General features: G+C 33.0%; 3 protein-coding genes across 4 annotated transcripts; 1 reads left to right on the plus strand and 2 right to left on the minus strand.

The window, feature by feature from the left end:
* Window positions 1–202: 202 nt before the first annotated feature.
* On the minus strand, window positions 203–3,599 carry LOC146538250 (striatin-interacting protein 1-like). The gene has a single exon (XM_085186513.1). It carries the CDS (start codon window positions 3,456–3,458, stop codon window positions 996–998), a length of 2,463 nt encoding a protein of 820 aa, XP_085042639.1. The 5' UTR covers window positions 3,459–3,599; the 3' UTR covers window positions 203–995.
* A 222-nt stretch (window positions 3,600–3,821) lies between these two features.
* On the plus strand, window positions 3,822–15,374 carry LOC146538251 (abl interactor 2-like). The gene is made up of 9 exons (XM_085186182.1): window positions 3,822–3,943; window positions 4,132–4,572; window positions 4,943–5,125; window positions 5,423–5,547; window positions 6,566–6,641; window positions 6,930–6,997; window positions 7,118–7,246; window positions 13,416–13,512; window positions 14,122–15,374. The coding sequence occupies exons 2-9, from the start codon at window positions 4,140–4,142 to the stop codon at window positions 14,283–14,285; spliced, it is 1,275 nt and encodes a 424-aa protein (XP_085042308.1). The 5' UTR covers window positions 3,822–3,943; window positions 4,132–4,139; the 3' UTR covers window positions 14,286–15,374.
* Window positions 15,375–15,603: 229 nt separating this feature from the next.
* LOC146538252 (cell division cycle and apoptosis regulator protein 1-like) lies at window positions 15,604–25,608 on the minus strand. 2 transcript variants are annotated; one of them, XM_085186181.1, is made up of 16 exons: window positions 24,805–25,608; window positions 23,679–23,827; window positions 23,170–23,395; window positions 22,764–23,053; window positions 22,279–22,507; window positions 21,852–22,014; window positions 21,332–21,517; window positions 20,724–20,899; window positions 20,311–20,481; window positions 19,678–19,926; window positions 18,997–19,232; window positions 18,570–18,672; window positions 18,222–18,339; window positions 17,637–17,872; window positions 17,146–17,261; window positions 15,604–16,854 (listed from the first exon to the last, which is right to left on the minus strand). In XM_085186181.1, exons 1-16 carry the CDS (start codon window positions 25,471–25,473, stop codon window positions 16,686–16,688), a joined length of 3,486 nt encoding a protein of 1,161 aa, XP_085042307.1. In that variant the 5' UTR covers window positions 25,474–25,608; the 3' UTR covers window positions 15,604–16,685. The 2 variants fall into 2 exon arrangements, with proteins under 2 accessions (XP_085042307.1, XP_085042306.1); XM_085186180.1 differs by having other exon boundaries at window positions 23,679–23,839; window positions 24,805–25,607.
* Window positions 25,609–26,460: the final 852 nt, after the last annotated feature.

Here is a 26,460-nt window from a genome sequence, read left to right on the forward strand (position 1 = left end):
GTGGAAAGTGAGAAACGGAGTGTCTTAACACTAGGTTTCCTCTGCCGGGTGAGGGTAACAGCGTGAAGCAGATCTGATTTTATTTATACTAAGTTTATAAATTATCTAGATCTCGCTAAGCTTTTGCTGCAAAATTTAGCTAAAATAAATAAACACTGAAAAATATTTTAATTTAATAAGGTTGTTTAAATAAAACAACTACTGATACCATATACAATATTTTTATTTATACATATCATGTACGAAATGATACAAAAAAGTAATACGTTTTTTCATATTAAAAGTAGAGAATCAGCAACATTTAATGAATACCTATATTATAATTTGTGTATTAATTTACCAATAAGTATACTAAAACTGTTTAAAAAATTATAAATTGCAGTTATTTTGTTTCAGTTTTTTAAATGCTATATACTCCTATCTTCCACTTTTGGTAGTTTACATACTTGATAAAACATTATAAGATTGAATATATTTTTTAGAAGTAAGCAATTTCATTCCAATGTAGTCAATTGATAAGAGTTTAAAACTATTAACAAATTATATCATGTACACGATATAAAAATGTCTATATTTAGATTTCATAAGATCACAAAATTTTGTCGAAATTTAGCAATCAATAATTCTAAAATCATGATGACATTTTTGTTTATATTTCATTTACGATGAGCTACACTAAAATTAAAGAACATTAAGTTTGTTACGAAATCTTAAAAAATTACAGTTAAGATTAAATTTTTCACTTCTTAATAAAACATAAACATGTCTGAATAAAATTTCATATTTTTTCAACTAAATTCACTACACATCCATGATTTTATTTTTACAGAAACAGCTATAAGATATATTTACAATTGTCAATAGTATTTCTATTAAATACCTAAGACAAAAATACATACATATAATATTTATAAAAACGCTTACAATTTGATTATATAGTTTAAGTAAAGAAACCAATAAATATGTTGCCTACATTTCAACAAGAATTTTAAATCTCATGCAGATAAAAGTACATCCCAATTTATTTCATTATTATACACTTCCTGCTCCAGCCACATTTCGTAATTAATCAGGAACTCTTCTTCAAGTTCTACATTAATATCCAAAACGCTGTTAATATCTGTATCAACTGGCATTAATTCACTTTCCAGATCATCACCAGACCCATATCGTCTTCTATTAAATCTCTCTACACAGACTCTTAGAGCGCACTCCTCGTCTTGGAAATCCCAGGGCCGTGCATCAACCTCATTTCCAAAGGCCCAGTCGTCATTTAGTCTGTGTCTTACTTTTGAATATATAGCACTTATTATCTTCATGTTTATTTTTCTCCACTGCCTCCCTAAGTACTTAGTTTGCATTTTCAATAGTTTTAATACATAAAACTGCATCAATGCATGTCGCACTTTCAATATGCGTTTAAGAATCGGTGCACTTTTGAAGACAACAAGCATCATGATTCTTGCGTTTTTCCATTTTGTTAATTTGTTTAATATTCTTAGCAAGTTGATACTGGAAAATACATTCCTCCATGAATAGGGGACTGTTGAATCACCTATGTCTAAGCATTCCTTAGTGAGTTCAGGTTGTTCTCCTATAACACATGCAGGAAAATCAAATATTGGGATTGAATTTTTAGCTCCTATATGAGCTAGAATGTTTTGATTGAAAAATTTCAACACCAGTGGCATACAATTAGCTATCACTAAATGATTTGACATATATTCAAATTGGTAAACATGATTTAATTTGAAATGTTTCAATAGCAATAACAAGATAGCTGTGACAGCCTTTACTATGATTTCTTTGTGTCTATTGACATCAATTCCAAGTTTCAATGACTGCAGTACAGTCATTGGCATTTCTTCTGGTAAAACATCAGCCATAATATTCATAGAATATGTTTTTGCTGTGGAAGTAGGTGTTGCTGCAAGGAGTATTTTAAGGAGAGCAATTGTGTATTGTGAAAGATCTTGTTGCATAGCTTTGTATAAAATTTCAGCTTCCGTTTCCTCTACATCTTTTTCACCTTTTGTTAATGGGCTTCTCGCTATTTCAAGTTCTCTTTCTATTTGTATTTCTGCAATACTTGTGTACATATGCTTTTTTAGTATTTCAATACCCTCATGTATGGGCTGTGGTAAGCCTGCTATAGTTTGTCTATCACCAGGAAGAGAATATCCAACAAATTTAATTCTTACATTATCTAGAAACATATCAATATCTTTTTGTCTTACTTTTGATTTCCAAGGCAAGCTTCTTGGTAAGGGAGGAGGTGGTGGAGGACTGTCAAATCGTTTTATGTACATGTAATATGGACAATTTTGATTTGCATTGGCATTTTGAATGCTATCTGCAGACATTGATTGAAATTCCATAGAGTAATCTTCAGATCCATTTCCAGTTTCTTCTTTATCTACAAACATTTGCTCATCTGATTCATCCAAGGAAGTTTGTTTCATAAATGTTTGTCTACGGAGAGCTCGTTCATTCTCCTTTAACTTCCTTTGTCCAGGGTTTTGATTTTCTAACATATCTGTTGCATTAGGCGGGGGAGAACTGGATCTCATACCTTTTATTATTTCAAGAGTGTCTTCCATTACTGGTGGCAAACCATATTTCTCTCGAAGTCTAGCTTTCCTATCTTTTAACTCTTTAGAACCACCCAGGTAAACAAGTAATATTTTCCACAAAAGTAAAAGTACTTTTTTAGTTGGGAAATGAGGAGTTGTTCCTGCACACAATTGTGTTACCATACCAAGAAGTTTAACTGGCAACAATTCTTCTCCAAAAGGTGTTCCTATTTCTTCTTTAAACATTTTCACTAAATGCTTGTATTCTGAATCTGAGTTTTCCTTTTCAGTTCTCATATGCTCTGTTATGAGATATAATACCGATAATATGACTCTCAAATTAGTTGAATCTGCTAATGATTCAGCAAGCTTCCTAGATGCTACAGCAGCATTGCTTCTTACAATTTCTAAATTTAATAACTCAACGAAGGCTGCGAAAGTACCCATATCATACAAAATCATAATATTAAGACGAGCCCAATGAGCTTGTTCCGCATCAGATTGCATCTCGGCCCAACACCCTTGAGCAAGGTATAAAATGCAGCGCGTGGCCCTCATTCTTATTTCTGTTACAGCGACATCCAAATGTTCCAGCAGCTTCATTACAACAGTACGTTGTTGTTTATTTGAAAGCCTCTGCCAACTAGGAGGAAAATTGAATTCTTCCATTATATCTTCGAAAGCCTTTACATTGAGTTGAAATTCAGGATGCTCTGTATAGCTGTAAAGTTCGGCTATTTCATTTGCTTGGGTGTCACAGTCATCATAAACGAAGTCTAATTCAGGGCTTTCATCGTTTAGACTCACACATTCCCCTTCTTCCATAGGACGGCGTACATCAGGCAATTTTGCGCCGCCCCGGCGACCATTACCGTTTGTGCCCATTTTAACTATCACTTATTAAACTTGGCTTTTTACATCTTTTATAAAAATTATTAACATTTAACAATACAATAGCAATAAAATAGAAATATAACGAAGATTGGCAGAATATCTTCGATTGACCGAATCAACAGAATAATAAATAAAAATATGGATGAAATGTTCACAGATAACGTAAGAATAACACTGGAGTTTGGATTAATAATTTAAATAAAATACAAAAAATATTATATTGTTAATATTTACTTATTTATAATACAATTGAAAATTACTATGGTATAAAAAAACTACGGACTTTTTAACGTATAATATATGATTCTGTGATGGTGAATCGATTCAGAATCACAGAACTACTCAGAGTTCAGACTCAGAATATTTTTGACAGTTGTCGTGGGTGGAGTGTAATTTTATTAAACTAAATACTAATGTATTTCTTTTGAATTTTGTGCTAAAAAGTTATACACGGTTACGTTAATTAGTAAAAAAAGGTAATTTTAAATTGCTATTAATTAAAATATGAAAAGCTATACAAGTAATATTCATTACAAATTATTTAACTATCTATCCAATCACCAAAAGGATTTATGCTGAATTACCACTTGTAACTAATAATCAATATCTGGTCCTATTTTAAATAAATAATATTTTGAAAATAATGCTTTTTATAACTGTTTAGGCTTCAGAATGGCAGAACTGGCAGCATTGCTACAAACCGACATACCTGAAGGACGAAACCATCTCACCGATAGTCATACCAATCTTGAAAGAGTGGCAGAGTATTGTGAAGCGAATTACTTTCAATCTGAAAATAAAAGATTAGCTCTTGAGAGTACTAAAAATTACACGACACAGTCGTTGGCCAGCGTCGCCTATCAAATAAATACTCTTGCATATAACTTCCTTCAACTTTTAGAATTACAAACTATGCAACTTGCAGAAATGGAAGGTCAAATGAATCACATTGCACAAACAGTTGCTATTCATAAGGAAAAGGTAGCAAGAAGGGAGATTGGAGTCTTAACTGCAAACAAAGTTACTAATCGACAGTACAAAATTATTGCTCCTGCTAATCCTGAGAAACCCATAAAATATGTCAGAAAGGGAATTGATTATTCTGGTAACTTGTTTTATCTTTTAACTATTTAAAAAAGGGGTTCAGAAATTGATCTTTTATAATACTGTCTAAATAACTAATGTACCCTGAGATGTACACTGTCTTCCATTTTCAATAAAAAAAATTGCGATGTAGTTTGAACCTACAATTATCATGCTTATAGTCAGATATGGTCCTATTGCATTCCAATGGCCTTAATATATCTATATAGTATTTTTTATGCATATTAAACTTATGAAATGATCATTACAATTCAACTTTTATTCAACTTTTATATTTAATAGATTATATTAAATATGGTATTTATTTTAAATAAATGTAATAGTTTTTATTTAAAATAAATACCATATTTAATGACTATCCACATTCCTAGCCCTTGATGACATTGGCCACGGAGCACGATGGAATGGCAGCACTGGCACACCGCGAGGTCGTCGCTCAGGTTCAGCAGGTGCAGCTCCTCTTCCAGCTCCAACTACTAAACCTCCTACACCGCCTGCAGTAGTGAGATCTGCATCTGCTGCTAATACAGGGACACTGGGTAGAGGGACTCTTGGTATGTTGTTTAATTTGTTTAGTTAATTCGAATGAAAACAAATTTTCTTTTCATCTTCATGCTGTATCTTGTATATAACAGAATAGACAAAGGGAACCTAGTGTTAAGACACCCTATTTCCCAAGTACTGCCCAATGCTTGACATTGCTTGGTCAATGGTGGAAGTCAATACAAAACCCTTGCTAATCCCTAGTGGAATCAAATCCAAAGTTGTTGTGTTACAGGATCAAATCCAAAGTTGTTGTGTTTACAGTGATAAAAAAATTATGTTTATATAACAACAAAACTTATTTTTAGGTAAATCTTCGCGTGAATACCGAACCCCGCCCGCGGTAGCGCCCCCACAGGTGCCGTCACACTACGCGCCCAACTACCCGCGCCGCCCACCCGGGTACTCCACGCTGCCTGTCACACAGCCACAGGTATTTTATTTTATATATTTATTATATTTTATTGTCAGCTTTACGCTTTATTTCTATACTAGCGGACGCCCGCAGCTTCGCATGCACCCTTGCCTTGCTATTATTTGCACCCTTAGGGGTGAATTCTAATAAACCATGAAGCACGTCTTCAATGAAATATTTTTAAGAGTCTCAATTTAAAATCTTATAAAAATCAGTGGTGATTTAAAGATTTTTCCATACAAACTTTCAACCGCTTATTTACACCCCTAGGGGATGAATTAAAATAAACCACAAAACATGTGTTCAATGATATATTTTTATGAGTCTAAGTTTCAAATTTTATAAAAATCGGTGGCGATTTAAAGACTTCCATACAAACTTACAACCCCTTATTGGCACCCTTAGGGGGTAAATTCTTAAAAACCGTGAAACACGTGTTCAATTAAATATCTTTAAGAGTCAGAATTTTCAATTTTATAAAAATCGGTGCCTATTTATTTTTTTTTCCATACAAACTTTCAACCCCTATTTCACCCCTTTAGGGTTAAAATTTTTCAAAATCCCTTCTTAGTGGATGTCCAGATTACGAAAGTAGACATCTGTCCAAATTTCACGTTTCTACCATCAGCGGTTACGGCTGTGCGTGCGTCTTACCTCAGTCAGTGAGGACAAGTCCTTTTATATATATAGATATAATCAATGAAATATTTTGTATATTCATTTCCTTGCTCTGGTAAAGCACGGCGTTGAGTTCTGCCACTCAACAGGCAATAGCTCCAAAATTCGACAGAAAGTGGGAAATAGAGTGTTCTAACACTAGGTTCCCTCTGCCTAGTGCGGCGTTGAGCTACCACGCACAATGCCTCAAAAATTCGGCGGCGAACAAGTGTCGTAATGGGAATGGAGTGTATTTGCGGGATAGTGATGTTATTATAATTCTAAACATTTATCATCATATTTATTTTATGCACTTATAAAAATATATATAATATATATTTTCTTAGGCATCCACATACCTATTTTTGTTACATTACAGGTTGGCATGGTGCACCCCAATCAGCATCAATCACCATCCAATTACTCCCAACAGGATCTACACTCGAGTATGCCGCGTATGTTTTATTAAATCTCTTATTTTATCATAGAGACTTCTATACTATCATAGAGATTGTGCGTTAAAAAAAATATCATATCTAATTAATAAAAAAACCACACATATTTATTTTATAGTAGTCCGAAGTAAGCTGTAGATGGTTGCACACTTGCCGTGATTCGTCGACCTTACTGTACATTAAAATGATATTAACTTATACCTATGTCTTTCTAACATTTTATAACATCAAAATTATGTTTTTTTTAAATATGTTTACTAGAATTATGTTTCTTTATTTGTGTTGTAGCTCCGCCTTCACCTCTTATCGGATCGGATGGTGAGCATAGTCAGCACTCTATGAGTTTGCCTGGACATGTGAGTATTGAGATTTTTTTAAATGTATATTAATATAATTAATTATAAGTGCTTAGATTTATGAATGTATGCACTTATAATTATGAATTAAATTATTTGAGTTTGTGTGTTGTATCGCAGCGCGCTTCATCGTCGTCGGCGTCGGGAGCGGGCTCGGCGCGCGGCGGGTCAGTGTCGCCGCCGCTGCCGCCGCCTCCGCTCGACGACGAGCTAGTCGGGGACGCCTTCGGGAGGCCGCATCTCATGCAGGTACGCTTTTGTATTCAATATACACTTACACTTTGTCTAATTATGTGTGAAAGTAACATATGTAAAGAAATCAAACACCTCGAGGCTTTTACAGAACTTATATTTCTTCCAGGGCTAAATACCATTAGGCTTGTACAATTTATATCACAGGACTTTTACAGAACTTATACTTCTTCCAGGGCTAGATACCATTAGGCTTGTACAATGTATATCTTAAATTATAATACAATATTTTATTCTAGAGGACCACTTTCCTCTTCAGCTCCAAATCTAATAATGCGCATCAGAATTTTCATCACATCCAGCGTCTTTTTTAAATTGTCAACTCGCGCTAGTTCTATGTATAAATTTTCAAATATATCTTTTAATTAAACAAAGAGGTTGATTTACATTTTTCTATAACAAATTATCGTAAATATAAAAACTATTTATATAAAATCATTACATTCGGCCAACCGACTTCGTGCAATCTCCCGATGCACGACTACTCACAAAAACAGTTAAAATCAACAATGTATTATTATAAACTCATTACATTCGGTCGATTACAAATAATATATGTATTGATATTGCCGCAGTCTACTTGACATCACTAGTTTCAACAAATATACAACTAATTAAATCATTGCGTCTTGAACTAGTACAATCATATTATAACAAAATGCGCAAGAGATACTAGACTTAACATATAATTTACAAAAAATAATTACTTTTGAGACCAGAAGACTTTTGGAATTCTCTCAGAAGTTTAACCATATTATGTACATATAACGAAATTGTAACTTATCGCTGTGTGGAAGAAATACGAGAAAATCTATCAATAAATAAAAGATGTTTTGTTAAAATGTTGTCTGTCGGTTTTGTCGGTTTATGTGTCCTTGCGTTTGTCTGTACGCATATCCTGAGATTATGAACACTTTAAACATTTTAGTAATAAAAGTTGAGCAAGTAAAGAAATATGTAGTATAAAGTTTAGTTTCAACTTAAAGTAACATCAATAAACATACACACAAATATAAATATTATGTTCTAATGTCCACTGGCTACATGTTTGTTTATCTCTTGCTGTTACCTATTATTATCTGTCAGTTCCATTATTGAACTTAAATTTCACTCTTAAATATATAAAATAATAAGGATAGCGTATTTATATTTGAAACTCCTGTATTGATAACCGCTATAATTACAAATATCTTACGAAATACTTTATTGTCCATCATCAAATAAAGAGAAGTAAAAGAAAATGCTTCTCATAAGAAAATGCAAAGCAGGCGGCCTTATCGCTCTAAGCGATCTCTGCCAGGCTACCTTAAGGTGCACTCGTAAGTGTATGTCAATCGGTAGCCTACCGCTGCTTTATATCCTTATACACATACGTAATATATCCTATTATATTGTATAGAATTATTAATTATAATAAAATATAATTTCTAATGTCAACAAATATATATAAATACGGTCACGTTAATTCGTAAAGAAAAGGATACAAAAGCTTAAATATGTCTAGGTCTAGGTCTAGGTATAAGGATACCTAGGAAATATTATTAAGCAATTTTAATTAATACAATAGATGTATGATGATAAGTATGTAAAAAAAAAAATATCCATAACAGTACGTTCAGAAAAGTAAAAGGATCAACGATATTACAGAGCCAAGTAGTGTGCATCTAGCTGGGCTTATAATGTTTGGATTGAGAACGTTACATTCGATAGGAATACAGCGTCGAGCTATTGGCATCATCAAAAATAAATATATATAATAACAATTTTGCAGTTGAGTTATAACAATTACTTCACATACATACTCATAATAAAATCGTAAGAGGTTCGGTCCTTACTTGAAAAATATTTTTTTTAAAAAAAAATGTTATTAACCTAATAGAACCCAAAACAATTATTTTTAAATTTTTGTTTATTTGTCCGTTTGTCTGTGCGTTTGTTATCTCAGAATTGACTTAACCGATTTAAATGCGGTTTTCACTATTGGGTTCTGGCAAACTTCCGAAAACATATAGGGTTTATTTTATTACAATCGGTTCATAAACAAAAAAAAATAAAAGTTATGCCAATTTAAAGTATTTAGTTCGACAAATTTGCTAATTGCCGTAACAGTTATTTTATACAACTGTTTTACTGAACTGACTGAATCTTTAGTTTTCAATTCCTTTATTAATATTTCTATTTCAGGCGGGCGTAGCCCCGGACGGGCCCACTAGTAGTAAATAAATTCTTATGTAATGTAAAGAATAACCTCATGAGAAACGCTATAACGATTTTACTTATTTTAAAATCATCCAATATGAGAATTCCAATTTTAATTAAGTAGAACAACATGTTCCCTGAACTATTCAAGACCGACCTAAACACAATAATCCCTAACCATGCCACGGAACGACATGCAAGGAGAGTTGGCTGTGGCTGAAATATTCGAAACGATCATCTGTTGAACTATATTTACATAAAAGTCATTTAAACCATCAAATATTCTTTGCGTTGTAAAATTTACTCGTTAAAGAACCGATTCCGAAAATTCCTCAAATTTTTGCAATTGAAATTTACTGAATTTAGGTAAAAAATATATATATATATATCAAGGACGAGTAATTTCGAAGGCTAAATCAAATTTTAAAAACTATGATTTATATAAATAAAAAATAATTTTCCGTATTATTTCTTAACGTATACACAATGCTACAAAAACTATTTTTTTAGTCCTATGTAACTTCCCTAGTAATTTCCTAAAAAATGTTTCTTTTGAGATACTTTAATTTTTATAAATAAATTTAGAAATCTTTATTGCCCATTTACGCTTAATGACTAGAATTGGTTTATGAATAAAAACGTTATATTAATGTGAAGCACGTTTGTAAGAGAAAATTGCTGCAAAATAACTTATTGAATCGACTAAAAATGTAATTTTCAACGTATAAACATTGTTTCTAAGTCTACGTTGACGATGCGGTCCCAGAACGAAAATACACTAAATTGTGACCACCATGTTGTCATAAGGGGAACAAAATCGCGTTTAAATAACTACGTACGTAGCAGTTATTATTATTTACAGTTACCAGCAAACAAATTGCGATCTTTTACGAGCTACCAATTGTTAAAGTTTCGAGTTCGTAAGAGAGTAAACATCTATCTTCGTGACAAATTTGACTAAGACAAGGTACAGACAGTAAAATCTCATCTACAACTAGAGCAATAACACCTGCCTAGTCATCAGATGAATTTTCAAAAGGTAAGTAAACCCCTGGACAGAGGTCCAAGAGAGGTGAAGAGAAACTAACAAGTTTACTAGTCTTAGTTTACATGTTTATTAAATTTATGAGCTTAAGAAATGCAGATATTGACACTCGCTCTATGTGCGTTTCAATTCGCTACCATAAAGAAAATGGCAGAATACATAAATATACATTTTGTACTAAATAATATGTTTTGAAACTGGAAAAAAAAATATATAAAGACAATATACTACCTTTTTAAACATAGCGTTTCATTTTTATGACCCCCGACAGATGTCTATAATTAATTGACAGCCTCGTACAAAGAATAAAATAGTGAATACGTGTGAATACAAAACCAACGTAAGAAAATAATAATTGCTATAAATCAAAGCAGACTGGATAACGCTAAAAGACAACAAAGTGAGATGAATAATTAATTGTGACTGTCGTTTCTCTAATTTACACATAACGTGCAACGTCTGTACATATTGTAATTATGCTAATAATAAAATTGTAACGTGTGTACGCTAATAAACACTTATGTACATAGAAATAAATTTAATTCAACCCGATATAAATCACATATATGAATTCTACTGGAAATAAAAAAATGTCGAAACTTGTAGGTGGTACTACACTGGCGGCAGAACCTAATGCTGTGACTTTGTTATCGTGTTTCTATTTATCTTGTTTAATACATTTGTTGCCACAATAATTGGTACATAAAAATATATATATCTTTCAATATATAAAATTTTGAACTAGCAGACCAAACCAACACTGTTATGACCTATGATATTTATGACACTGACGGTACCTGATCCTGATCCTGATCCTGACCCGATACCCGAGTGAGACTAACTTTCTACTTTTAATGCATGATATCTGAGATAAATCAATAAATCTTCTGGTTTTTTTACATTTCTAATAGGTTTATCGAGTATCCTAATACAGAAAATAGCTTTTTTTCTTTCGTTTTAACCAGATCTAAAACTAAAGCTAAGGGTAATTTATTACAGAAATATTGATGTATATTTTTTTTATTGCTAGTATTAGCTTTCATTTCTTTGAGAAACTGATCATAATTTCGCTCAAAGCACTTTATTAAACTTTTTGTAGATACGAATTATTTCCTCACAAGACCCATTATAAACAAACGAGCAAAATTTATACACTCATTTACTTATGTAAGCCAATTTTCTATATGTCACACAAACTGCGGAATTACATTTAAATGTGATCTATTAACTTTTATAATACCAGTAACTAAAGTTTAACTTTAATTCTTATCTATTATACAGAAATTTATAAATCTAAACATTGCCTTTGTATACCAGTAAAAAGTTCCTTTGCTTGTCTTTATGTCACCGAAGCGCTTTATCACATCAGATGAACCGCTCATCAGAAGATGTAAATCACTCCTACGGCCGCGAAGATCTCGAAGTTTTGCATTTTCCATAAATTCCTTTTTTTTTGTTTGTCATTGCCATCATTCCACTGGGTGGTTCCTCTAGGGTGCGTCTCAGCATCCGACTCCATTTCCCTCAAATTAATGCAACAAATGTCATTAAAAACTAATAATCTTAATAAATTAATTGATGTATTTATAAATTATCAATTCAAAAGCACTCTCTTTTAAATGTCATTCAAAAAAAATATTTAAAATGGATCGTCAAAATGTCAATAAATAAATCAATCAATCAGAAGAAAAAAAAATACTAAAATAATCAATATTAATAAACAAACATAATAATTTAAGCTTACATTACTTACAAAGACTACTACACACTATGCCTGACTGCCGCAATCATCAGTCACGAGCAGGCGCTTACTTAATTTTTTACTTTACATACTACGCCCGACATACCGAGGCCACCACCAGCCTCGAGCAAGCAGGCTCTTACTCTAAATACATAATATCAATCATCAATCTTCGGCACGCTGACCGATAATTCATCTACGGTACGCTGACCGTTAATTCATCTATGGTATTCTAACCATTCTTCTATGGCACGCTGACCACTAATTCATCTATGGTATTCTAACCATTCTTCTGTGGCACGCTGACCACTAATTCATCTACGGCATCCTTAGCCGTGTATCAATCTTTATACTATTCTATAAAATATACTTTATCTTCGTACTATTCTAATAAAATATACTTCATCATCACACTATTCTATAAAATATACTTCATCATCACACTATTCTATAAAATATACTTTATCTTCATACTATTCTAATAAAATGCATAATAACTCTTAAAGTGACTAAATTTTCAATCAAAAGCTCTCCGATCAATAATATCTACAAAAGCTAGCAGTGGGAAACTTGATTTCCATGTTTTTGTTGTACGTACCTCACTTTGGGGCGGAATCTGGACCACTTCTGACTGTAAAGAAATCAAACACCTCGAGGCTTTTACAGAACTTATATTTCTTCCAGGGCTAAATACCATTAGGCTTGTACAATTTATATCACAGGACTTTTACAGAACTTATACTTCTTCCAGGGCTAGATACCATTAGGCTTGTACAATGTATATCTTAAATTATAATACAATATTTTATTCTAGAGGACCACTTTCCTCTTCAGCTCCAAATCTAATAATGCGCATCAGAATTTTCATCACATCCAGCGTCTTTTTTAAATTGTCAACTCGCGCTAGTTCTATGTATAAATTTTCAAATATATCTTTTAATTAAACAAAGAGGTTGATTTACATTTTTCTATAACAAATTATCGTAAATATAAAAACTATTTATATAAAATCATTACACATATATGGTTTCAACAGTGGTATAAAATATCAAAATTGTACTTGTGATTGAGATTTAATATGGATAATTAGAATATTGAAAGACTGAAGGACATTATTTATTCACCAGACATTTAAAAAAATAGTTTGAATAGTATTTGATGATATTTTAATAACATTTTAGAATAAGATGGGCACTCAGTACACCAACGCAGTACCAGCCATTGTGCCAGATGAAGAAGATTTGCCAGGATGGGTGCCTAAGAATTACATTGAGAAAGGTAAATTGGTACATATTATCAAAACTTAGACCCCCGTAGCGCAAAATTGCTCCTGGCGGTAATCGCTATTATTGTCAGTTGAACCCCTACTCGGGGAATGGTTATATTTCAATGGTTTTTGTATATCCGCTCAGCTAGTCAAAGCAGAGCGTTGAATTCCGCCATTCCACATACATTAACCCGAAAAAAGAGCGGGGCGTGAGGAACGGAGAGAATTAACACTAGGGTCCCCTACTATGTGCTACTGTTTTACGCGACATATATTATGATACATGTGCATACATTGTGTGTTCAATTTAACCTCCTGAAGTGGCGGTAGTGGGTAAACTTGTGGTTTACCCACTACCGCCGCTAAAACCTTATAGCGTATCGCCAGTCTTTCACTTACCATCAGGTGACCCGAGCGCTTGTTGGCCTTATTCTTTTCTTTAAAAAAAAAACAGAGAGAAGGCGATCAATATTTTTGCTTGAAGTCACAAAATAATAAGTTACCTATATTATCTCTAATATACGAATACGTATATTTTTATACTCAAACAGACTTTTCTTATGTTGTCGTTCATATCCGCGATCATATTATCCTATATAAAAGCTATACATAATTTCCAGTGGTAGCCATATACGACTACTACGCGGACAAGGAGGACGAGCTCTCGTTCCAAGAGAGCGCCGTTATTTATGTGCTGAAGAAGAACGACGACGGCTGGTGGGAGGGCGTCATGGACGGCGTCACGGGACTATTCCCCGGGAACTATGTGGAACCTTGTGTCTAGATTTTGGTTTTGTTTTATATGTTTTGTCTCGGCGAAGCGTTAAGGAAATTGTTTTCTTTATTTTTTGATTACAGTATTCCATGCCTAAGTGATTTGTTTAAACATTATTGGAGACAGGAAACGTACAGTATTTATGTAACGACCCTGTCACCGCCCATGTAACACTCCATAAGGTTTTACAAAAAAGTTATATAAATATTTGCTTTTGTTCGTATTGAACCCACAACTATCATAATTTGTTTAGTCTAGTTTTATAATATTTATGCTTTATATTAAATCTTCATAGATGGTCATTATACTAATTATTTTAATTTCATGCAATTATTTAACTTAATATTATCTACAAAATGAATTTTCTTTTGATAGTTTTTTTTTCAGTTAATGTAAATGTTTAAGTAGTTTTGTCATATGGCTTAAAAAGTAGATTTATATACGTATACTTATAATATATTTCGAAAATAATAGAATGCTGCATGCTCATAGATATGATCTTTTTTAAACATACCCATAGTAAGAATAGAAAAATATATTATGTTTTCTAAAATAGTAATAAAAAATATATATTAAAGAAAAAGTGTCTTTCCTGATGTACTAAGACTGTATTATAATAAGATCATAGTCAATAAAAATAATATTACATATATTAATTGAAAGTATTTCTTATTACTTTGTTTTCGAAATATTGAATGATCTAAAATGGTTCTAGTATTTAATCACTATATTCAATGTATTGTATAAATTATTTCAACTTCAACGACATTTCTTGGTAGTATGGTTATTTTATTTAAATCAGCTTGATTAATTATTTAAAAACTACTTTAGTATTTTCTCATAAAAACATAATATAGTCAAATTGTAGTAAAATAAATAATTGTAATAACTTACTGTATACTCCATACAATTAAGTTTTCATTTATAAGGCTACAATGTTCTTTAAATCTAAATATTTTATACGCATTCCTATTTAGTGTAAGAGTTTGCTTATACCTTCTTTTCTGCTCAGACTTTACCAAGTTTTATACTTTGCGACATCTTTTATGACAATAAACCTAAGTTTATATGCATATTATAATAAAATTATTTAAATAAGCCAAGAGCTTCATTTGAACCTTCGGAATATTATTATAGGCTGACAAATACTTTATGAAGTTTATGAACAGTGTGTGTGCGGTGTCCGTGTAGAGTCCGCGCGTCGCTTGCCGGACTATTGACCCTGCCACCAATGCTTTTAATGTACGTACTGTAAAATGAGTTCCTTTTGAATAATGTCACTTTTACATTTAACTTTATTTAAGGAGAAAAAAAAGAAAACAAAATGTTATTGTGACGACTTTATTGCCACCATTTTACATACTTATTGAATAAATTCACTCACACATCACCATATATATAATATATACCAAACTACATTTGCTGAAACCCTACATACCAATATAAATGTAAATATTAAGATAACTTATTAATTTGCATACATTTCCAAATATTGCTATAACCTTTTTTACGCCGCGTTTTATGTTTCCGAGTAGGGAAATGAAAGTAAAGTTAAATATAATCAATCAAGTGACTTAAATATACAATCATTTCCCTGAGTGGGGATCGAACCCACATCCATTGCATTTACAGTCAACACGACACGACAGCCTCGACTGTTCAACAGAAAATGGTACAAAATTATCAAATTGTTTTAGTCAAACTAGTTATTCGTTTTTGACACTCACGTTCTACAACTGGGAAGACAATGATATATATATATATATATATTTATTTGTGACAATAGCATTGAAAATTAAGTGTAGGTGTTCATTTGTACAATTCTTGGATAAAAATTTATCACACTTTTTAAATTAAAATATGTTTTTTTTTTCTCTTAGCGGGCTAGACAGTGAACCGAACAATCCATTCCCCACTTTTCGAGACATTTGAGTATTGAGTAAACTTAATTCAACGCCGTGCTTTTCTATCAGAGCCAATGCAAAATAGATTCGAGTCTCCCATTTACAGTTAGATATCCCGCTGCGACCGCCTCAGTCAAGTAGAACATATGAGTAATTGATATAAATATAAAATTGAAATACAACTTTTGAAATAACAACATTTAGATGACATAAAAAAAATACTTTTAATTATGTTAGCATATTTAGTAATTTTAAAATTCTTATATCTTATTTGAATCACTTTTATTATTATGTCAAAGAAAATAGATTGGTAATTTAAATCCAAATTTCACAACATTAATAAACAATATGAGGCACATTACAAAAGGTTTTAATATAAAAATGGATGCAAGTCATGATTTGAGAATTACTTTGTACAGTATATGCGAAAGATATGAAGCGAATGAATAAATGTTTTGTTTAAATTTACACAGTAACGGTTTCCACTATCACTTATATATACTATTTATTCTTTATCATCAAGGTCCATATTTTCTGTGGCATTATTATCAGTCTCTTTGATTTCTTTAATATTTTCTTCTTTTGTGATGACAGTAGTTTCGTCTTCTGTTTCTTTCTTTTCGGTGTCAAGTTTTTCATCTTTAGGTTCCTTATCTTTAACATCTTTTTCAGTCCTGTAAATAGAGTTTAATGACAATTATTACGTTGCTTAGCCTAGTAAATTGATAAATGACTAATTAGTGCTAGTACTAAGATACTTCATTGTGAAATTTTCAAGACATTCCGTGTAACGAAGTTGCCAAACTTAAGGCCGGACTTTATCTTGATACCAGAGCTACTAAAAGAGAATAACTTATTCGCCCGAGTTTAAATCAAACGCACAACAGTCGCGTTTACAATCAGACGACGTCCCACGACGCTTTCGATATTAATATAATATTACTTTTGTTTAAATTGTAACTTACTTGGAGGGTCCATTTACAACTTCAACAACATCATCATCTTCATATTTTATATTGACGACAGCTTCAACTTTTGCTTGAATACTTTTTAAAGCAGAATGGAATATTTTGGAGCTAGCCTGTTTCAACAAGAATGACACATTAAAACAATTTTTGAATAGGATATTATAGAGTATTCTTTATTGCACATAATAGATTTAAATACTACGAAAATAATAAGACAATTTATATAAAATGTATACAGTTTTGGTAAATGTGGGGCAAATTGTAAATAAAATAGTAGAATAATTATTGATTAATTTTGACTATTGATTCTAATATTGCAAAATGTTACCGTTATAATAAACTTAAGAAATGTGTTCTGCATCTTTTATTTATTTCTACCAAAGCAATCAAAAAATAATAAGCATTTTATATTGAGCACTTATTTTTGTCGTCATTGTATTTTATTTTGAACTGTGGTAATAAATAAAGTAAAATAACAAAAAACTCACAGTAAGCGAGCCAATCCTAGCCTTAGCGGCGTTTAGAGCTGTGCATACGTCATTCAGTTGCACTTGGGCGCCGCGCTCTGCACGCTGCGTATTAGCTGCGGCGGCACGCGCGGCGCGCAACGCTGCCGCCTGTTCTGCTAACGCCGTTTCGAGCTTCGCATGTTGACCGGCCCAGCGCGCGGACACCGCCAGCAGCGCGCCTATGTCTACCACGCGGGACTTGTATGTTACTATACCTGTTGACAACTTATAATTAGTACGTAAATATTTTCTTTAGTTTCACGCTGTAGTATCCTGCATATAGAAGGGTAGAGAGTACCCATTAATAAGACACATTGTGCCCCATGTTCTGAATGCAGCCTTTTATAGACAGTGCATGTTGAATGGCCTCACTCTGCGAGTGAGTGATTCATTCTACGAGGAAATGATAATAGTTCACTCCCCCCTGAGTAGAAATTGAACCCACCAACGTTTCGTTTATATTCTGCGCCTCAATGATGTCGAAAAATAATGAGTAACTGCGTTTTCTATATCAAAACTACCCCATTTCACATAAAAATATACTCGATTATTATATAAACTAACCACTGTCGCTGACATCTTTAGTACCCGTAGCATCAGAGCTGCCACTATCTGTATTTCTGTTGAACACAGGCAGGAGTTCTCGATTGCCTGATGCTATTGTGGCTTCCAATTCCGCGATCTGTAAAAATAAATTACCAATACAGTGTATTTAAAATTAATTTTGAATATTTTCGTCTTGACAAAACATAACTAAGATATATTCCAACTAAAAATAAGTCTTCTCAAAGAAACATCTTATTTAAAATAAAATAATACTAATAAATGACAGTTAAATCCTTACATGAAAAAGTACAGTTTTACGTTAAATATACATATGAAGAAATAATAAAAAAAAAATATTGTACAAACCTGAGGTGGTACTTCATTGTTGGTGACAGTGCTGTCTAATGGTAGGTCCTGAATAGCTTCAGGTGCGCCCGCTGCCACATCTTTGATAGCTTGTACTAACAACCTGAATAAATAAAATACGTTGTTTAAAACACAAATAAAATAATTGGTTGACAATAATATTATTTTAAAAGCTTCAAACTGTATTCAGCGTGTAGCAGGGTAGACCAGGGAACCTAGTGTTATGACTCTACGCTCTCCAATTTCCGCCGAATACTAGAGGCATTGCGTGTCGGAATGACAATAATATTCAAATCATATATATTCACAGCTTCACACTACATCCCACAATGTAAGTGCAATTCTACAACCCTTGCGTCTAGTCAATATGCTACAATATTTAATCCTAATTGCTTAAAATTGCAACAATAACATAAACCATACTAACTTATAACTAAACGTATCCCGCACACACACTTTATCCATAATATTTTTTATTTGCGACCTCGACAACTGTAACCCCAGGCTCAGGAACAAATTTTGCAGGTCTTTACGAGTGACGGTACCACCGCGTGAAGTGTCGAAGTACACTAGAGACAACAGTAGGTAAGGATCCGGGGGGAGTTCAACGCCGCGGCTTCGTCGTTTAGGTGAACTGCTCCGCTCGTCATCGCTACGTGAATCCTGGAAATTTTCGTTTAAACGTTATTTAAAATGTAGTCTTGATTTGTGTTTAGAAAAGAATAATATTATTTTGTAACTATAAACTGATAATTTAAGCAACAGAATTAGATGTCGAACTAGTAATTTAATTTTTGAAAGGTAGGGATGGTAAGGATTGCTAAGGATGTTTGTCGTGTCTGTTGTACTATAGCTCCTGAATAAATTAACAAATTTGAGTGCAGTTTAGTTCTAATCGAAATCTTTGTTAATCACAATGGATAATTTGTTTTATGGAAATTGGATTAGTACTTAACAAGCTACAAGCACGTTGCGACAATGAGGTAGTGATATTTTTGATTGAGTGTCGTTAAAAATCTTAATAGCCGAAAGAAGTTGTTGACCTTGTTACTTGATTTAAAATGAAGTACTGTGAAACATAACCATATAATTAATATTACATAATTACCTTTCTTTCCCGTTTGCGTGAATCCCGCCTATCATCTTTTTTATCTTTATCATCTTTTTTCTCTTCTTTTTTCTCACTCTCAGGTTTCTTCTCATCCTTTTTTTCATCTTTCTTATCGCTTTTTTCTACACTCTTATCCTTTTCTTTGACCTCTTCTGCTTTTTCGGGTAAAGTGTATAAAGTTTTATAAACATAAAAACCGAAATCTCGCATCAACATTTCATTGAACAATTCAGCAAACACAAATATCTAAAACAAAAATATATATATGAAAAAACATTTAAACACACACAATAGCTATTATAACTATAATACGGTTGCATTGGGATATGAAAAATTATAAACCAAGAAACTAAGTTTTTTTTACTTTTTTCTACTTTCTTTCGACATAGTAATATAGTAAGGCTGATGCAGCAGCATAGCGACAGATTGAAAACACAATGGTTTTAGATTTGATTATAACTTGAGGGAAATAATTTATTCCCTTCCTTATTTGTTTGTTCTGTTAACAAAACAAACAATGAGAGGGGACCAGAGTGCCATAACATTATCCTCCCTCTGCCTACCCACCACTCACCCTGCTTTATGCAAAAAAATGCGTTAAGCTAAGAAAATAACCAAACCATTTCTTACCTCAAAACTATGTTCCTTATTATCAGTAACCCGATAATCTAGCAACAATGATAAAGTGGCAACACTACAAGTGAACTTGCCGCCCTTGGCCGCACTGTTAGGATGCACAATTATATGGGGAGAGCTTGGCAGTTCATATATGGATTTTAACATTTGCTTCTCTTTTTCTATCTATAAAACAATCAATTTATTAGTTAAGTTACTTTTTTAAAGTAATAAATAAATGAGAACTGACTCCGCCGCACTTTGCCTGGTTGTCGAAGCAAAGAAATGAATATAGCTCATTGCCATTATTGGGAATTGAATCTATTGCGTATGAAGATAGATGTTAAAATATCATAAAATAAAACAGTTTTCAAAAATAAAGTGTGTTTAAATATAAGCTACTAAATTTAACTATTTATAAAAAATACCCTTTTCTTTTCTGCTTCACTATTAATTTTTGGTTTAGTGTTTCTCTCTTGACTCTTTTCTTTTTCCTCTTTTTTATCTTCCTTGTCTTTTTTCTTATCTGCATCATCCATATTGCTGTCTTTTTTGTCATTTTTATCTTTTTTATCATCAGATATTACAACTATTGTCTCTTCAGCTGTATTTAAAAAAACATAATATATTTCTTTTTTAGTTTAAAATAATAATACATTCCCAGCTATTAAGCTCTTACTTATTATATAATTAAGAAATTAATTGGCAAAAAATTATAACTGGAAAGGTAACTGAGTGAAAAAAATATTTTATTGCACTTTATATTATATTGTATTGAATAAATAAACTTTAATTTTAGTTATTATAATTTGCACGATTGTTTTTTTTTAAATATTCAACACAATCTCTCTCTAGGGGGAATGAATTATTTAATATTTTAATTTTGTCACTCTGGCAACAAGGGAAGTCGCTGCGTTGATTCCGCCACTCAACAAATGCCTTGAGAAAGTGGGAAATACTATGTTCCCTCTACCTACCCTGCTATATGCAGAATATGGTGTGAAGCTAAAAAAATAGTGTTGGGTACATTACATACATTTTTCGTGTTTTTCTTTATTTTCTGTATCTTTATCTTCTGCCATATCACCCGATTCTAGCGTACTATCTTTTTTTTCTTCCTGCTCGTCGTCGTCGACTTCCATAACCTCGTCATTTTTTGTTTCTTTTGCTTCTTCACTTTTTACAAGCTTCGATAAACGAGACACTAACTGTGCACGCAAACCTGTACACAAAAGAAAATAAGATTTTTATTAAGTACAAATATAAATAATAAATGAGTCATTATGTGTTGAGTGGCGGAACTTAACGCCGCGCTTTGTCTTGTTATCGAATGAGCGAGTAAATGAAACTATTAATAAATAATTATTCATTCAGTAGAAATCGAATCCATATCCCTCGTGTTTAAACTTTAAAGTCACAGGCTTGTGCCACTGCGCTAAGACAATTTAAACACTACTGTACAGTAAGTATATACTTAAAACTGTTTTCAAATGCTTATAATATGTATAGTGCCAAATGTGCACTCCTACAGAGTGCATGAGTTTTTGTGTTGTTACCTTTGCAGCTAACATTGCGAGCTCTCAACTCCTCTCTAAGCTGGTCAACTTTAATGGTCCTCAAATCTATTTTAGAATAATGCGTCGGTTCTGGCTTACAGTCATCATCATCATCATTCTCGTCTATTGTTATCGTACTATCATTTGCATCAGCAGCTTTCTCCTGAAATATCCCCGTAAGCTTTATTTACAATCACAACAACAACTTGATCAAGGCAATACAAAAATTTGACTTAATAATTAATATCTAATAATTCAAAGTGTAATATGCACTATATGTAAAAAAAAATACAAAAGTTGCCATTGATGCGTAGAATGAATGAAAAAAAAATCTGCCATCAGCGTATAACGTAGCAGCCGGGTTGTCAGTCAGGAGGTATAGTCGCGCGCAGCCGGATTCATAACCAAACAAAAACTGGGAACAAACAATTTTGGATTTGTCCTTGAGGTCTTCGTGGGCGGGGGCGGGGGGTTCCCCGGAGCCGTCGAGCGCCGCCAGCGCCGCGTCGCACGCCGCTCTATAGCCGCCGTGCACCGTGGACCATTCAACCCGCGACGGCTGAGCCGACCACACGTCCGGCAGGAACAACACCACACACTCGAGCCGAGACTTGCCGCCGCCCTCGCGCCAGTAGTAAAACTCCACCATTCGGTACCTGTTACGGGTAACTCCATTATTACATACTCACTGCAAGCAAGCGAGCCGCTCCCCCACGGTCTGTGTGCCGTACCATCATCATTTTATGCCAACTTGCGGACCAACAGTTTCCTCTTAAACACCTAATCTTATCGATAAAAAGCCATGTTTGTTTTATTGAAGATACTGTCAGTTCATTTGGGATGGAAGCACAAATAACATGGATTCTCTGGATACTGACTATAATCGGGGAAGGCAAATCAAATGTAACTTACCACTGAGTGCAATTGGACAGATCTATTCCAGTTAAAGCTTTACAAGTCCGTATGGCTGTTTTTACTAGTACTCCGGGGTCGCTTTCGGGATTTTCACCGTCAAGAGAAGGACTCCAAGGTCCACCTATAGCAAAATTTTCACCTCCTTTAACCTTTTGCCCGACGAGGAATTTTATTAAGCGTGTTGGATGTAATGGTGATTTATTGGAACGTTTGTCCTTTTCATCAACTTTTGTTAGGCCACACTTCTGATATAATGATTCTAATGATGGCATACTTATTAACATTACCTGAAATAAAATGAGAATCATTAGCAAAGTTTCAAAAATCTGTGGGTGTTAGTTTTTTCTTAGATATTACATTTATTATTTTATTTAAAACCATACATTTACAACTTAACACTTACCTTAGCTGAAAATCTGTAATCAGCATCTGGAGGTTCCAAGACTGCATCATGAGGGTTTGGGTTAGGTACATCTTTGTTCATAATGTGGTATGCACAAGGATTGTTCAAAGAGAAAGGGGCCTGAGGTGGAAATGTTTCTCCCCATTTTACATAAGCATTGAAGAAATCTGATGGTATGTATAAATTAGTATAGCGTTGCGATAGAGTTGGAACATCTATTTTAGGTCTGTAACAATATATAGTGATGTTATATAAAAAAATAATTAGCTGTCTCCCACATATAGAATGGAAGACAGAGGGAACCCAAGAAAGATAATACAGATAGAGTTTGTAAGATAATACAGTATTTTTTATTATTAAAACATTGGAATATTGTTTAAAGCAAAACTTAAAATTAGATTTACGTAATTCAATAGACATAGTTTCAGTTTTTCCAGTTGTTTTGTAAGTTGCCAACTTTGCTACACTGATATAATTTAAAACTATGTTAATAATTAAAGCTAACTTACATATCAAGAGGTATTCTTGGAACTCTGACTAAATATTTGACAGGTGAAGGTTGATGTATGACTGGACGCTTTCTAGGTGGAGAGTCTCGGCGACTACGATTGTCTCTACGGTCACGTGATCGCGATCTGCTTCTTGTTCGTGATCGTTTCTGAAATTGTGGCTTTACAATAAGCATAGAAAGACATGTCCAAAAACAAAATGGATTATTTTATTAATAAAGAATATTTTTTTTATCTTCATGTTCTATAGGTAGGAAAGGAGAACCTATAGTTAAGACCCTCCATTCCCCACTTTCACTCCATTGCATGTTGGGTGGCAGAACTCTAGCCTTTAGTGGTCTTGTTACCAGGGCAGAAAATCAAAATAACTTATTTCCGTGAGTGGAACTAGTACCCACAACTTTAGCCTAGCCTAGCATAGCCAATACTTTATAATTTGGGTCATGGAATGAAATATGCTAACTATTAAGAATGAACTATGGGCAATTTCAAAAATTAGAAAAATATCTAATGACCAATTTCACACAAATAATCTGGAAATAGTAATTAATAGATTGTGTAGGAACAGAAAAAAGTAGATGTAATAATATAATGGTAACCTGGGAATAGAAAGTGGCAAAAATACTAAATTTGGTATTATAATTATGCGATGTCGGGAAAAGAACAAAATTCAACAACAAACATTCAATATTACAAAATAAAAATGGAAATAGACTGGGACATAAGAGACGAAATTGATAAAACAACAACAGAAAAGAAACCTTGAGATGGGTACAATGGGAAGATGATGTTATATAGCTCGCAAGGAAATAATGAATAAGAGTGGAAAGAGAAAGAAAAAACTGGAATGTTTTAGAGGAGGTCTATGTCCCTATACCACATATATGAATTTATACAAACATGTTCTGTAAAATGTAAAATAAGCATAAAGGGCTTAACTGAAAATTAATTTAGTCTGTAAGAACATAAATATATTTTTAAATTTGTAATTTTATAATTTTTTGTTTTATTTAATAATTTAATTTGTTGTTGAAAAAGTACATTATAATTTAAAACTTAAGCCTCACTACTATGGTCAATGAATTATTATTATAGTGCAGGTATTGTTTATTATTAAATTACTTACTCGGTCATCTCTTCTTGATGGTCTGTCGTCTCGTCGATCGTCGCGCCGAGACATCATAGATTTTTTATTTGAGGGGGGTGGTACTGCATTATAGGTATTTGACTTCTGAGGATTCATTGATTTTTGGTTGGGTCCACCTTTTGGTAATAGTTGAACACGTGTTGCATTCCATTTAAAGGGCATATTTGGATTGTATGTAGCTTCTACTAGTACTCTATCATTAACTTTGGGAATAGCTCCCTTAGGACAAACAGATGTCTGATAAAAAACATCATGATCAACAAAACCAAATTCATTGTGAGTCTTTGTTACGGTTCCAGTGAATACACGCTGCTCACTCGCCTGTGGGGTTTGATTTGGTGCATTATTTTGATACATATTTGGGTTCATTGCGCGTGGGGTTGGATATGCAACAACATTTCCGGGATACATTTGGCCTTGCCCCATTTGGTTCATTGGCATTTGCCCTGCCATTGGCATTGCCATTCCGCCTTGTGCTTGCATCATGCTTGGATTAAATACAGCCTGAGTCTGCTGAAAAGGCATCATGCCTTGTTGGGATATCATTGCGGCATTCGGGTCCATGATCTGCGGATTCATGCCGGTCATGTTAGTATTCACATTCGAACGAGCCCATGGTGGGTTTTTTGCTCCACTTCCTGTTTGCATGTTTTAAATATTTCTATTTACACTCTGTATACACATTTAACTTCTCACTGCTCAAAACTATCACAATAATACGCAGGCGTAACAATCTACAACAAACATATAAAATGGCCGCTTCCCGCGAGATGTCCTTGCCAGTCGAGCCGGTGGAGACAGATGACATAAATAAATAAAGTAGTGCTGCAAAATCGATTGAAACGATAGATATAATCGATTATAACCAATCGATGTAATTATTTTTTCGATATATAGAATAGATTTAGAATCGATTTATAATTCTCTTTCTATATTACATAGATAGATAATATGAATATTACAGAAAAAAAAGCGATTGAGTGCGAATCGGACTCACCCAATGAGGGTTTTGTACTAATTTCAGGATTGTAGGTGAACGTTTAATTATAACTTATAAAAGTCAATATATATTAGTTTACAGCCGTATGCACTCATTTGTATGAAATACTTATATTACAATTATAAGACACCTTTCGATTTTTAATTTAACATAAAATATAAAAACTCTTTATTTCACACCAGAAAAACTATGTATTCAACAAATAAATCTGTACCAAAAAAAATGTGAAAGGGCAGCCTTATCACTAAAAGTGATCTCTTACAGGCACCCTAATCTTAGAAGAATCAATTTAAAAAAGCGGGCATGGCGCGATCAAAGGCATATATTTATACACCTGCATACATACATCATAAAAATAAATAATTAAATAAATAAATATAGAAAAAGTGCATAGATACATGACAATTACGTCGAAATAAATAAAAAAGATTACATACTAAGATAGTAATTTTTAACTTTATATTTAAATATAAGTATTTAAGGATTTAGACTGCCTTATTGTCGTAAGGTATTCCATAGCTTCGCAGCTTGGACAGTGAATGATTTACTGTAGCAACGGGTACGACACAAAGATATTTCCAGGACATTATCACTTTGGGATCGGAGACTAAGGGGAAGACGGGAGTTGAGCCGAA

The sequence above is a fragment of the Heliconius melpomene genome, chromosome 6, assembly GCF_056956725.1.
Source record: "Heliconius melpomene rosina isolate 202511_hmr_F chromosome 6, ASM5695672v1, whole genome shotgun sequence".
Taxonomy (NCBI): domain Eukaryota; kingdom Metazoa; phylum Arthropoda; class Insecta; order Lepidoptera; family Nymphalidae; genus Heliconius; species Heliconius melpomene.